The 12,655-nt window shown below is 36.9% G+C and overlaps 2 protein-coding genes across 5 annotated transcripts; both read left to right on the top strand.

The window, feature by feature from the left end:
- Positions 1–1,014: 1,014 nt before the first annotated feature.
- On the top strand, positions 1,015–9,752 carry Gr28b (Gustatory receptor 28b). Of its 4 annotated transcripts, none has more exons than XM_017164131.3 (3): positions 1,015–1,683; positions 8,718–9,278; positions 9,474–9,752. In XM_017164131.3, exons 1-3 carry the CDS (start codon positions 1,015–1,017, stop codon positions 9,600–9,602), a joined length of 1,359 nt encoding a protein of 452 aa, XP_017019620.1. In that variant the 3' UTR covers positions 9,603–9,752. The 4 variants fall into 4 exon arrangements, with proteins under 4 accessions (XP_017019620.1, XP_017019621.1, XP_017019619.1 ...); XM_017164132.3 differs by lacking the exon at positions 1,015–1,683 and adding an exon at positions 2,964–3,605; XM_017164130.3 differs by lacking the exon at positions 1,015–1,683 and adding an exon at positions 4,798–5,535.
- A 686-nt stretch (positions 9,753–10,438) lies between these two features.
- Gr28a (Gustatory receptor 28a) lies at positions 10,439–11,973 on the top strand. Its single transcript, XM_017164138.1, has 3 exons — positions 10,439–11,068; positions 11,190–11,792; positions 11,854–11,973. Exons 1-3 carry the CDS (start codon positions 10,439–10,441, stop codon positions 11,971–11,973), a joined length of 1,353 nt encoding a protein of 450 aa, XP_017019627.1.
- Positions 11,974–12,655: the final 682 nt, after the last annotated feature.

The raw sequence follows: 12,655 nt of genomic DNA, 5'->3' as shown, positions 1-12,655 counted from the left end.
GCCAAATTGTGCGACAAAAATTCTGAGCCAGACACATGATTTAATGCACTAAAGCACGATGCTGCTGCAGTTGGGAGATGGAAGCTGGGAGCTCATTAAACCGGAGGGGGAAACCGTTGTGCAATCTCGTTTGCATTGTTAACTTTGCCGGCGCAGCAGTTGAAGATGATGGTCTCCGGCTTGTTGTCTCTTGGGGATTTGTTTTTGCCAAGATTTGGTAATGTTAATTTGTGTTTTGCGTCTGCTGGTACTTGGCTTTCATTTGCCTTTCGCAATAATTAAACCCGTGACGACATTATAGATAGAAATTAAATAAGTTCTGGTAAGATACCCTGGAAATTGGTAAATTTTTGAGGTTGTTTAGTGTCATAATATTTTGTATTAATTATTATTATTAGGTTATTATTAGCTATTGATTATTATTTTTTCAAACAAACAATAATCTATTTGAAAGAAAAGAGGATAAGTCTGATATATTAGAAAGAAAATATATTTATTTATTTATATTCAACATTACTTTTAATACCTATTAAACTGGTAATTTCCGGATCAAATGTGAAGATTCCGTCAATCCCTCAACATATGCAGATACCGATTTCTGATAACAAATTTCATTAAACAGAAAAAAACCATTAAGTAAAAAACATTTATTAAAAAAAAGGCAATAAAAATTTTGAAAAATAAAATATATCACCTCTTATTAAAATTAATTGTAATCTCTATTAAATCCAAGTTATATAAAATACCGAATTCATCATAAGTTAATATTTTTAAGATTTTTTTTAGGTATAAAATTGAAAAAAAAAAATATAAATAATATTTTAAAAAAGAAAATACATAAGCAAGTTTCTCAAAAAGATCATTTTGTTAAATATCTAACTATATATATGTAGGTATATATATTTTTTCCGGTGTACGATATCATTTTGGTTTTATCTCCGATAAAAAGGGCACTTCACCAAAATAAGTCCACCTCAATTACCCGTTGAAATCCAATTTATTCCGAGTGCAACTATGATTCGCAACGGTCTGGATACGGTGCTAGGGCTCCGGAGCAAGCTGCGCTACTGGATGAGTGCCCGGGACTGTTACGGTCCCCTCAATCTAATGGTGGCTATTTCCTTCGGTTTAGGGATTACGCCTTTTCTTGTGCACCGAAATTCCCAGGGCGAAGGCTCCCTGGAGCAGTCCTGGTACGGATTCCTCAATGCCATCTCACGGTGGCTGCTCCTCGCCTACTGCTATGTCCACATCATCCTGAACAACGAGAGTCTGATTGGGTATTTCATGAGTAACCACGTCTCCCAGGTCAGCACTCGGCTGCACGATATCGGTGGGATTATAGTGGCCATATGCACCTTCATTGTGCCTTTGTTGCTGCGCCAGAATTTCCAGAGATCGGTTTACACCATGAACGACGTGGATGAAAGATTGGAGCGGCTCAGGTGTCCGGTGAACTTTAACACGGTCCAGGGTCTGCTGATTTTGGTTATATCATTAGTTGTCCTGCTGGATGGTACCCTGCTGACCACCTGTATGGTTTGCCTGTCCAAAATGGATGTCCATGCCTCCTGGCAGCTGACATTTCTCTTCGTCTCTGATCTCCTGGTCACCTCTGTTACCATTTGTATATTTTGTATGATGACGAGATCGGTACAGCGGAGATTGAGATGTCTGCATAGGGTGAGTGCATTTTTTGAGAATATTTTATAGATATCTTATTTATTTTATAAGTATTTTTTAAAAGGTTATAATTAACTTATATTAGAATAAATAATTCAAAATACTCTCTTCATATCTAAAATAACATTTAAAATTCTATAAACAAGAAGTAAACACTCGCTGCTTTCCCAAGTCTAAACTAAAAGCTCCTTTTACCAAACGGAATTTCCCCATCCAATCATCATCTATCTCACCTGTCAATCAGAGTAATCCCTGTGCACAAGGAGCAAGGAACTGTATGGGGAAATCCGATCAGCTTATGGCTTAACCAATGGCCAGGAACACAGTCCCCCTCCATTTGCATCCTCCTTCTTAGTTTCCATATCTCCCAGACATTAGTCGAGTGTGGCCAGATATGCGATTACCCGAGACTCGAGACCCTAGAGTCCCTCCATAATGAAGATAATGAATTGCTCGTCACGGAGCACACAACAACACACACAACACACAGAGAGATTCTCGCACACTTGCTGGCAGGAGTTATCTTTTTATGGTCTGACAACTGAATTAAATCGAGGCATCTTTTACAAGGACACGGGAACAGGGATGCCAAGTCGGGGTATTTTTTCAAAGGTAGAAATATTTAAGTTAAGACCATGTTTGTTTTGTTACTTATATATGGAGCAAAAAAACGGGAAATATAGTATATAAAATTATTAACATTTTTGAGTTGAAGCTAGAACAATATCCTTGAATTAGAACAACGAAAATAAAGTATACTTCAAAGTAAAGCAAATGGAAAATAATTTTTATAATTATTCATTTATTAAAAAAACATAATTTTTAATAAATTTAAACTACATATATATTTTTAATTCTTATATTTAAATTTAATATATTTTGAAAAGTATATTGCCATCACTGACATCAATTTAAAGTGGGGAGAATAAAAACACTTGTTGCTATCAAATGCCACTTGTTGTTGGTTATCCTAGACAACGTGATAATAAGCTTTTCGCCGGATACAACTTCCGTAGACGGATATTTCTTCTACTTTTTTTATATCGCTTTTACACCACTTCACTAAGTTACCCTGTCTACTTCCCAGGTCCTTTTTCCCTATCCTTTATGGCCGCCTCACTTCGTTTGCATCCCTTGCTCGGCAGTCGTTTCTGTTTTTCCCTTCTTTTTGCCATTTGCCAGCCAGTTTGCGTTGACTCCTTCACCCGAACGGTCGTGTTCTGCGCTGTGCATTTTTTTTTCATTTCCGGTTTCCGGTATAAAGCTTGGATTTCGGCACCATGTCCGCGCTTAGAAGAGTGCGCAAATACTTTATATCCTCGCAGGTGTACGAGGCTCTGCGTCCTCTCTTCTTCCTCACCTTTCTCTACGGTCTAACGCCCTTCCATGTGGTCAAAAAGAAGATGGGCGAATCCTACCTGAAGATGTCCTGTTTTGGTATCTTCAACATATTCATCTACATATGTCTGTGTGGGTTTTGCTATATCTCATCCCTGCGCCAGGGAGAGTCCATTGTGGGTTACTTTTTTCGCACAGAGATCTCCACTATTGGCGATCGCCTGCAGATATTTAATGGCCTGATAGCCGGAGCTGTGATTTACACCTCAGCCATTTTGAAGCGCTGCAAACTGCTGGGAACGCTGACCATACTGCACAGTTTGGATACGAATTTCTCGAATATTGGTATAAGAGTCAAGTACTCAAGGATCTTTCGGTACTCCATACTGGTGCTGGTCTTCAAGCTCTTAATTCTGGGAGTGTATTTCGTGGGAGTGTTCCGTCTGCTGGTCTCTCTGGATGTTAGGCCATCGTTTTGTGTGTGCATGACATTTTTCCTGCAGCATACGGTGGTCTCCATTGCGATTTGTTTGTTCTGCGTGATTGCATTTAGTTTCGAACGTCGCCTCAGTATCATCAATCAGGTGAGTGAAACAGGTAAATGTTTAGGTTTGCCTGTGACAGACAGCGTGGCGGGAGTTTTAGCAATCACAAATCAAATCAAGTGCGAAAATGAATTTATATAAAGCCATAGCAACACTTATAGATCGTTTGTTATGATTTAATGTGACACTTTTAGTAATTAAGTTTGTCTGTTGTGGTTGGGGGAATGGCAAATAACTAGGCCTAGACTATTTGGTCAACAAGTGTAGACAGTTTTTTTTGGAAAAGTGGATTGAATAACGCGTTTGTCTATGCAAATTAATTTTTGGTAGCTTCAACTAAAGGTAATGGAATAAATTAAGCTGAAAATGTGTTGCCTACTTAGAGGCTGGGGTTTGTAAACCAATTTAAAGCATTTTCTTTAAATAGTTTTCTTTTTTATTTACTTTTCAATAATATTTCCAGCCAGAAAAACTCTTTTACAAAAATAGATACTTACACATACATACTCAATTTTCCCTTAAAACCCCTTTATCCCAAGCTCTTTTTTAAAGACAAAAAATATGCAAATTACTCTGCTTTCCAAGAATTTCACTCTGCATAAATTCCCAAAACATATTAAGACCTTTCTGCGCCTTATTTAAATCAACTGACGAACCCATTTGACCCCTCGTAACTAATAAAACGAATGAGCTCTTGTCGATGTCATATTTATGAAGGCCATAACTCATGCCTAACTAACCAAATCTCATCTGACAAAAAGGACTAACATACATAATAAGAATTATAATAACCTCCCGAACAATTGACATAAATTCATTTTGTGCGTTTCATGGAAACCATGAAATTAATTAGGCTTATGGTATGAATCCCCCTCTTCAATAAAAGTGGCCCAAAAAAAGAAGAAGCCATTCATTGATCCGAAAAAAACTTCCCTGTATATGTTAGGGGGAAATCGTGGGTTTACTCTGGGGAATTATTTCCCCTGGCAGGCAGAACCATTAATTAAAATGCAACAGCTTAAGCTAATAGGTTAATGGTCGCAACATGACAGCGGACAGCGGCGAGCGGCTCGTCTAGACCCGGAGTACTCGTATAAAAATGGGAAAATTATTTACTTTTGCTTGGCCCCACCTCGCGGGTAGGTCCTTTCCGGGAGGTGTCTTCCAGTAAAATGCAAATCATTTGCGGTCCTCGGCGTCAGTCGCCGGTTAGAGCTCCAACGTAGCGGACATGGATATAGAAAGGGCCAAGGACACCACGACTTCGTCATCTGTGGATCATGTGGACACCGTGGAGATAGAAGTTCCTACAGGACTGTGCCAGCCCTTGCGTCGCAGATTTAAGAAATTTGTGAGCGCCAAGCAGCTTTACGAGTGCCTTCGGCCGCTCTTCCATGTGACCTACATGCACGGTCTCACCTCGTTTTATTTGAGCTGCGACAGCAAGACGGGTCGGAGGAGCATCAAGAGGACCGTCTTTGGCTATCTAAATGGACTAATGCACATTGGACTCTATACTGTGTGCTATAGCCTTACGATCTATAACAATTGCGAGTCGGTGGCCAGTTACTTTTTTCGTTCTCGCATCACCTACTTTGGGGACATGATGCAGATCGTGAGTGGCTTTATAGGTGTCACTGTCATCTATCTCACGGCCATCATACCCAACCATCGACTGGAACGCTGCCTCCAGAAGTTCCACACAATGGATGTCCAGCTGCAGACGATGGGGATTAAGATCATGTACAGCAAGGTGCTTCGCTTCAGCTATATGATTTTGATATCCATGTTTTTGGTCCACTTTATGTTCACCTGCGGCACCTTCTCTGTGCTGTACTCCTCGCTGGTCAAACCCACCATGGCCCTGCATTTTACCTTTCTCATCCAGCATACGGTCATAGCCATCTCCATTACGGTGTTTACCTGCTTTACCTACCTGGTGGAGATGCGTTTGGTGATGGTCAATAAGGTAAGGTAAAAAACGATATATAAATTATAAGGTTGCGATAAATCAATATTCTATTGGATGTATAGAAGGAATTAAAAAATAATAAAAATTAATATATGATATTTTTCGATAATAGCGATAACGTCGATACTACTTACTACTTAACATTTTGATACATGAAAGTCCAATATATTTTCGATATAGTATTTCGATAATGAGCACGGTGTTTTTGTCAATTAATAAAAAACTAAAGTTTTTGATATCGCTAGCATCGATTTTTAACCGTTAAGTAATATTATCGTTATTATATCGATATTTAATATGTCGATGCATCTTTTGTTGAAAAATAAATCGCATACATTTTGTTGCAAAATTTTTCGATAATAACGATATTGGCATATTTTTCGATAATAACGATAAATATCAAAATTTAAACGTTTAATTCGTGCTTCAATTTCTTTAGTTTCCCAAAAAACTGTCGCAATTATTTATAAATACCTAAGGATATTGCAAACAAAGCTACTCCCCAAAGGACTGTAAAAATAACGACATAAACTACCATACATAACCTACCAACCCCGTTTAACCAAGTTTTTAAAGTGTTTTCAATTAAACTCAGTTGATTCAATTAAATTAATTAGTCCGCCACAAACACTGACCATGACCGAGCCAGGCTAACAGAGACAAAGGACAACTCCCAAACCAGACTCGACTTTTATATTATTTCATAAACTGTCATTAAATGGGAACTTTGTCGGTGGGTGATGGACGGGTTTCCATTACCGAGCTGTCAGCGCTGGAAAACGGATAATATTTAACCAGCCATGACGACAACCAGCAGCAAGGTGTGGGTCATAAATACTTTAAAAACTAATCACTGAAGGAAGTTATGGGGTTAAGCTATATAAGGAGATGTAAGGGAATCAAAAGGATTAGTGAAAAGATTTCTTTCGGAACGGAAATGTTAAATTTCTATCGGGAATTATTCAGTCCAAGGGATGCTTTTGGAGCGGAGCAAACTTTACTATTTTGTACCTATTTGTTGGGCCTGACCCCCTTTCGTCTGAGGGGTCAGGCAGGTGAAAGGCAATTTCAGCTAAGTAAATTTGGCTATCTCAATGCCCTTATCCAGTTGAGTTTCTTTAGCTACTGCTTTCTGTTGGCCCTAATTGAACAGCAGAGTATTGTGGGTTATTTCTTCAAGTCGGAAATCTCCCAGATGGGAGACTCTTTGCAAAAATTCATTGGCATGACAGGCATGTCTATCCTGTTTCTGTGCAGCAGCATTCGAGTTCGGTTGCTAATTCGGATTTGGGATCGTATATCCTGTATTGACGAGCGTTTCCTGAACTTGGGTGTCTGCTTTAATTACTCGGCCATCATGAGATTGCGACACTTGAAAATCTTTCTCATAACAAGTGTTCAATTGGCCTATTTGATCAGCTCAATGTGGTTGTTGTTACGAAACAATGTCAGACCCATTTACACGGCAGCAGTGGCCTTTTATGTGCCACAAATATTTTTACTTAGCATTGTGATGCTGTTTGGAGCTAATTTACATCGTCTGTGGCAGCACTTTGATGTGCTTAACAAGGTTGGTAAATGTTGTGAAGAAATATTTTGTTAATTAAACATGTTTTAAAATTTTAAAGGATATTTTTTAAAGTAGCTTTTAAGCAAATCTCTTAATCTGGTAATATAAAAACCAACAGTAAAAAAAAATTATTATTCCAATACGATGAAAAATTTAAGTTCAAGTTTTTGTTTAAAATTAGTATTAAATATTTATCAAGGTTAAAACTTTAATATTTTATTTTTTGTCATTACAAATTCCTTTAAATAATGTATAGAATTTAATTAAACTATAGAAATATATATTTGTCAACCCAAATTCATATTTCTTTGGTCAAAATTAATACTTCGTAACCTATATATCCATTTTTTGTAGTAACAATTATTATTTTTAATAAATATTCACATTTTTGTGGTTAAAAATATTTTTAACCAATATTTCAATATTTTTATAGCCAGATATTTATTTTTTTAGATAATATTCTAATCTATTCCATCCAAAATTTATATTTCTTAGTCAATATTCCCATTTCTGGGACCAGAAAAAATGTTTCTTAACTATAACTACCATTTTTTTGGCAAAAAAAATAATATTTCATATCCAAATACACATTTTTGTATTCAAATATAATATTTCCCAACTAACATTCAAATTTCTGTGTACAAAATTAATATTTCTCAATCAATATTCTCCTAGAATCAATATAGTATCTCAACCAATACTCCCATTTCCATGACTTGAATTAATATTTCTTGCTTTAACAAATATTAAGTCATTCCAAACTGGTTTTATAGACAGCTTTAGCTGTCCGTTTAATTAACTGCACTGAAGATTATTGGCCTTTTTAATTCATTAGAGGAGATTCCTATCCTGCTTGTGTGCGTCGCTAGTCCTCGGGCTGAACAAAATAATCATACGCCATGTGGCTCTTCACGCGATTGGTTGAGAAGTGTCGTCCACACGACGTCTACACCTGTTACCGCTTAACCCTGTTTGTGGCCCTCTGGCTCGGAATTGTTCCTTATTACGTGACCAGTAACACGGAGAGGAGCCAGCTAACAGCCTCCTATTTCGGCTATGTCAACATCCTCGTCCGAATGGTCATTTATATGGGAAACTTTCTCTACAGCCTCATGGATCACGATTCCCTGATGTCCAACTTCTTTCTCACGGACGTATCCAATATGATAGATGGTCTACAGAGGATAAACGGAATGTTGGGCATAATTACCATACTTTTGTTTTCATTGCTCAAGCGCAGAAAACTTGTGGAAGTGATGGAAATTTTCGATGGTCTCGAACGGGAGGCCTTTCCGCGGGTGGGCGTGGCCCTGCATCAGTTACCGGCAGCCAAAAAAATGAATAAATCCATCATGTTCTTAGTGGGCACTACAACCGCCTATATAACAGGCAGTTTTCTAATGATCAGCTTGAGGGATGCGGCTACATTTTCGATATCCTCGATGATCAGTTATTTTTCCCCACTTTTTATAGTCTGTGCTGTTTGCTTTCTGTCGGGAAATTTACTCATCAAACTGCGCATATATCTAAGTGCTTTGAATAAGGTTAAGATAACAATAGATTGTTAAGAACTTTAACTAATATCTTGCCTTATTTCATCTTGTTACAGGTCTTGAAAAACCTTGCCCATCAATGGGACTCACGAAGCATTAAGGCAGTCACCCAAAAGCAGCGTTCTCTTCAGTGCCTGGACTCTTTTTCAATGTACACCATTGTGACCAAGGATCCAGCCGAGATAATACAGGAATCCATGGAGATACATCATCTGATTTGCGAGGCAGCGGCAACGGCCAACAAATATTTCACCTACCAACTGTTGACCATTATATCCATAGCCTTTCTCATCATCGTCTTTGATGCTTATTATGTCCTGGAAACTTTGCTGGGCAAATCAAAGCGAGAAAGTAAATTCAAAACCGTGGAATTTGTGACATTTTTCTCGTGTCAAATGATCTTGTATCTGATTGCCATAGTTTCGATTGTCGAAGGCAGCAATCGGGCTATAAAGAAAAGCGAGAAAACGGGCGGTATAGTGCACTCACTTTTGAATAAAACTAAAAGTGCAGAGGTCAAGGAGAAGCTACAGCAATTTTCTATGCAGCTGATGCATCTGAAAATTAATTTTACAGCTGCGGGACTTTTTAACATTGATCGAACTTTGTATTTTACGGTGAGTAAATATTTGTTTAGATTTTTTAATATTTTTTAGATTGATTTATAGAGTTTTAGATTGATTTATACTATAAATTTTATAGAGAGAAGAGAAATTTTATTAATTGATGAAAGGCTCCCCAAAAAGTAGGCCACATTTGATGTTCGATTATATTAATAATACTTCTTTCATTGGCTTTATCCTTTTTTACAGATCAGCGGGGCCTTGACCACCTATCTCATCATCTTGCTGCAGTTCACATCCAATTCCCCTAACAATGGCTATGGGAATGGCCCCTCCTGCTGCGACTCTTACAATAATATGACGAATCATACGCTGTAGAGGGGTTTTCTAGTGAATTGTAAACTTAATGGAGTTGGTGAAATGATATAAAATACGTCCAGCAGAATATGTATTTTTTGTAAATGTTATTATTGTTGTTTGCTTTGAAAAAGTACCTAATATTTGTCTATGTGAGCCAATAATTGGAAATAAAAGGATATAATCGTTAAAGGTGTATTTATTTATAAAGTAAACTTCAAGGGAAATGCAAAAATAATCTAGTTTTTAGACCAATGAAGGAGTATTTAAATACTTATATTATTTATTTATAATTTTATATATATTATTTAGAGAATTAATTTATCTACAAAAAAATGTATGTCCTTTCAGTTTGATACCCATCAACAAATTACTTAATACTAATTACCCAAAAACGAACTTTTGGCCACTTAATGCCTGCCATAAATTGTTTGCCAATTGTAATTAATAGCCAGTACACAAAAAAGTACTAAACTTGACCAAAAAAAAGGGCCATGTAATGAATTCCTTTGAACTCGCTGAACTTGTTTGTTAAACGACCTTGTCCACCACCGAACTCACCCCATCGTTTAAGGTTAATTAAATATTTGCCGCTATCGGTATTAGCTTATTACGTGTGCGAAGGTGTGTGACAGCCCTTTAACGATTTTGATATATGATATATCAGCCGTGTCTTCAGTTGGCACAAAGGCAATCATCATCATCCAGCAAGGGACTTCCGCTGTCAGTTGGCGCTAAATACGCGAATCGAGCGGACGTTTCAGTGGTGGAATTTTCAAGACCCATAAAGAAATATATCTCAAAAGTACTTGATACGATTGCTTTTACGGATATACTTGCAAAATCTTAAACCGGAAATGGCTTTAAAATTGTGGGAGCGCATTTCCCAGGCGGATAATGTTTTTCAGGCTCTTCGTCCCTTGACTTACATATCCCTTTTGGGTCTGGCTCCGTTTCGTTTAAACTTGAATCCCCGCAAGGAAGTGCAGACTTCGACATATTCCTTTATCGCCGGCATAGTGCACTTCCTGTTCTTTGTCCTGTGTTTTGGCATATCCGTTAGGGAAGGTGACTCCATAATAGGATACTTCTTTCAAACGAATATCACGCGTTTGGGCGATGGAACCCTTCGCCTGACTGGCATTTTGGCCATGTCCACCATCTTTGGTTTTGCCATGTTCAAAAGACAACGCTTGGTGAGCATCATCCAGAATAATATCGTGGTGGATGAGATATTCGTGAGGCTGGGCATGAAGCTGGACTACCGGAGGATCCTTTTGTCCAGCTTTTTGATCTCTCTGGGAATGCTCCTGTTCAATGTCATCTATCTGTGCGTTAGCTATGGCCTGCTGGTCAGTGCCACCATCTCGCCCTCGTTTGTGACCTTTACAACCTTTGCCCTGCCGCACATCAACATCAGTTTGATGGTCTTCAAGTTTCTCTGCACAACGGACTTGGCAAGGAGTCGGTTCAGCATGTTAAATGAAGTGAGTTGTGGTTGAAGGGAGATTAATTTGATATTTTAATTATGTATTCGAAAAAAAAACCATGAAAAATACACTAATTAAATATTTTTTATTTTTAATACATTCCCTTTCCCTCCCCCAGATCCTCCAGGACATTTTGGATGCCCACATTGAGCAGTATAGTGCCTTGGAACTCTCTCCCATGCATTCGGTGGTCAATCACAGGCGTTACTCGCATCGCCTCCGAAATTTGATTAGCACTCCAATGAAGCGGTACAGTGTCACCTCGATAATACGTCTTAATCCGGAATATGCCATCAAGCAGGTCTCCAACATACACAATCTTCTCTGCGACATCTGCCAAACCATCGAGGAGTATTTCACATATCCGCTGCTCGGCATCATCGCCATATCCTTTCTGTTCATTCTCTTTGATGACTTTTACATCCTCGAAGCTATTTTGAATCCCAAAAGATTGGATGTCTTTGAAACAGACGAGTTTTTCGCCTTTTTTCTTATGCAACTGATATGGTATATAGTAATTATAGTACTGATTGTGGAGGCCAGCAGCCGCACAATTGTACATAGCAACCATACCGCAGCCATAGTTCACAAGATCCTGAATATCACCGATGATCCGGAGTTAAGAGATCGCCTTTTTCGACTCTCCTTGCAATTATCCCACCGGAAGGTTCTTTTTACAGCCGCTGGACTGTTTCGCTTGGATCGTACTTTGATTTTTACCGTGAGTTTTATTTTTATTTTATTTTTAAATTGAATATAAATGAAATTGTATTTGTTTATAGATTACTGGCGCTGCCACCTGCTACCTCATTATCCTCATTCAATTTCGATTCACACATCACCTGGAAGAGACCGCTGCCAACTCCACAAATCACTCGCATCCCATACATGTTGGGGAATAACTAAACAAATGAATTATTTACTTAACTTATTATTTATTAAATAAATGTAAAATAATCTAAGCAGCGCCAAGTATGCGAACAAAAAGTACAAAGAACAAAAATTTAAATAAAAAAACAGTTGCTAATTATATGTTAAAAATGTGAAATGTGTTGAATTTGTTTCAATTTTAGTTTATATTATTGGAAAATTTTATTATTAAATGGTTATATAATTTAAACACAGTTTCTGGAGATATTTATTAATACTCTGCTTAAATGTAATATTTCATACACGATTTTTAAAATTAAAACCTAAATTAAATTCGAAATATTTCCTTCTTATATTTTCTATAACTATACTTTTATAATAACAGGCCAGAGATTTAATTAATTTTTTTTTTACTTGTTTAAATTTTAATTAAGACCGCAAAGGTGTAAAAATATTTCAAACTAAATCTCTTAAATTATTATTAGACACAACTCTAAAAAGAATTCACAATCATTTGATACTCAAAATATTTTAATTAAAAAAATTATTAATATCAAAATAAAATATATTATATTAAACAATAAAAAAAAAATATTTTATTATAACAAATTCAAAAAATTGAGAAACAAAATATTACAAAAATATAAATATTTTTTAAATAAAAACAAAAAATAATTAAATAAAAATATTATATAATTTAAATTTCAAATAAAA

The sequence above is a fragment of the Drosophila kikkawai genome, chromosome 2L (assembly GCF_030179895.1).
Source record: "Drosophila kikkawai strain 14028-0561.14 chromosome 2L, DkikHiC1v2, whole genome shotgun sequence".
Classification (NCBI taxonomy): Eukaryota; Metazoa; Arthropoda; class Insecta; order Diptera; family Drosophilidae; genus Drosophila; species Drosophila kikkawai.
Note: the sequence above shows the minus strand (reverse complement) of the source record. Positions and strands in the feature narration are given on the sequence as shown.

Coding starts and splice junctions, on each gene's coding strand:
- Gr28b (XM_017164130.3), top strand. CDS start 4,798: ATGGATATAGAAAGGGCCAAGGACACCACGACTTCGTCATCTGTGGAT. Junction 5,536..8,717: donor GTTTGGTGATGGTCAATAAG/GTAAGGTAAAAA, acceptor ATCTTGTTACAG/GTCTTGAAAAACCTTGCCCA. Junction 9,279..9,473: donor ATCGAACTTTGTATTTTACG/GTGAGTAAATAT, acceptor CCTTTTTTACAG/ATCAGCGGGGCCTTGACCAC.
- Gr28a (XM_017164138.1), top strand. CDS start 10,439: ATGGCTTTAAAATTGTGGGAGCGCATTTCCCAGGCGGATAATGTTTTT. Junction 11,069..11,189: donor GGTTCAGCATGTTAAATGAA/GTGAGTTGTGGT, acceptor TCCCTCCCCCAG/ATCCTCCAGGACATTTTGGA. Junction 11,793..11,853: donor ATCGTACTTTGATTTTTACC/GTGAGTTTTATT, acceptor ATTTGTTTATAG/ATTACTGGCGCTGCCACCTG.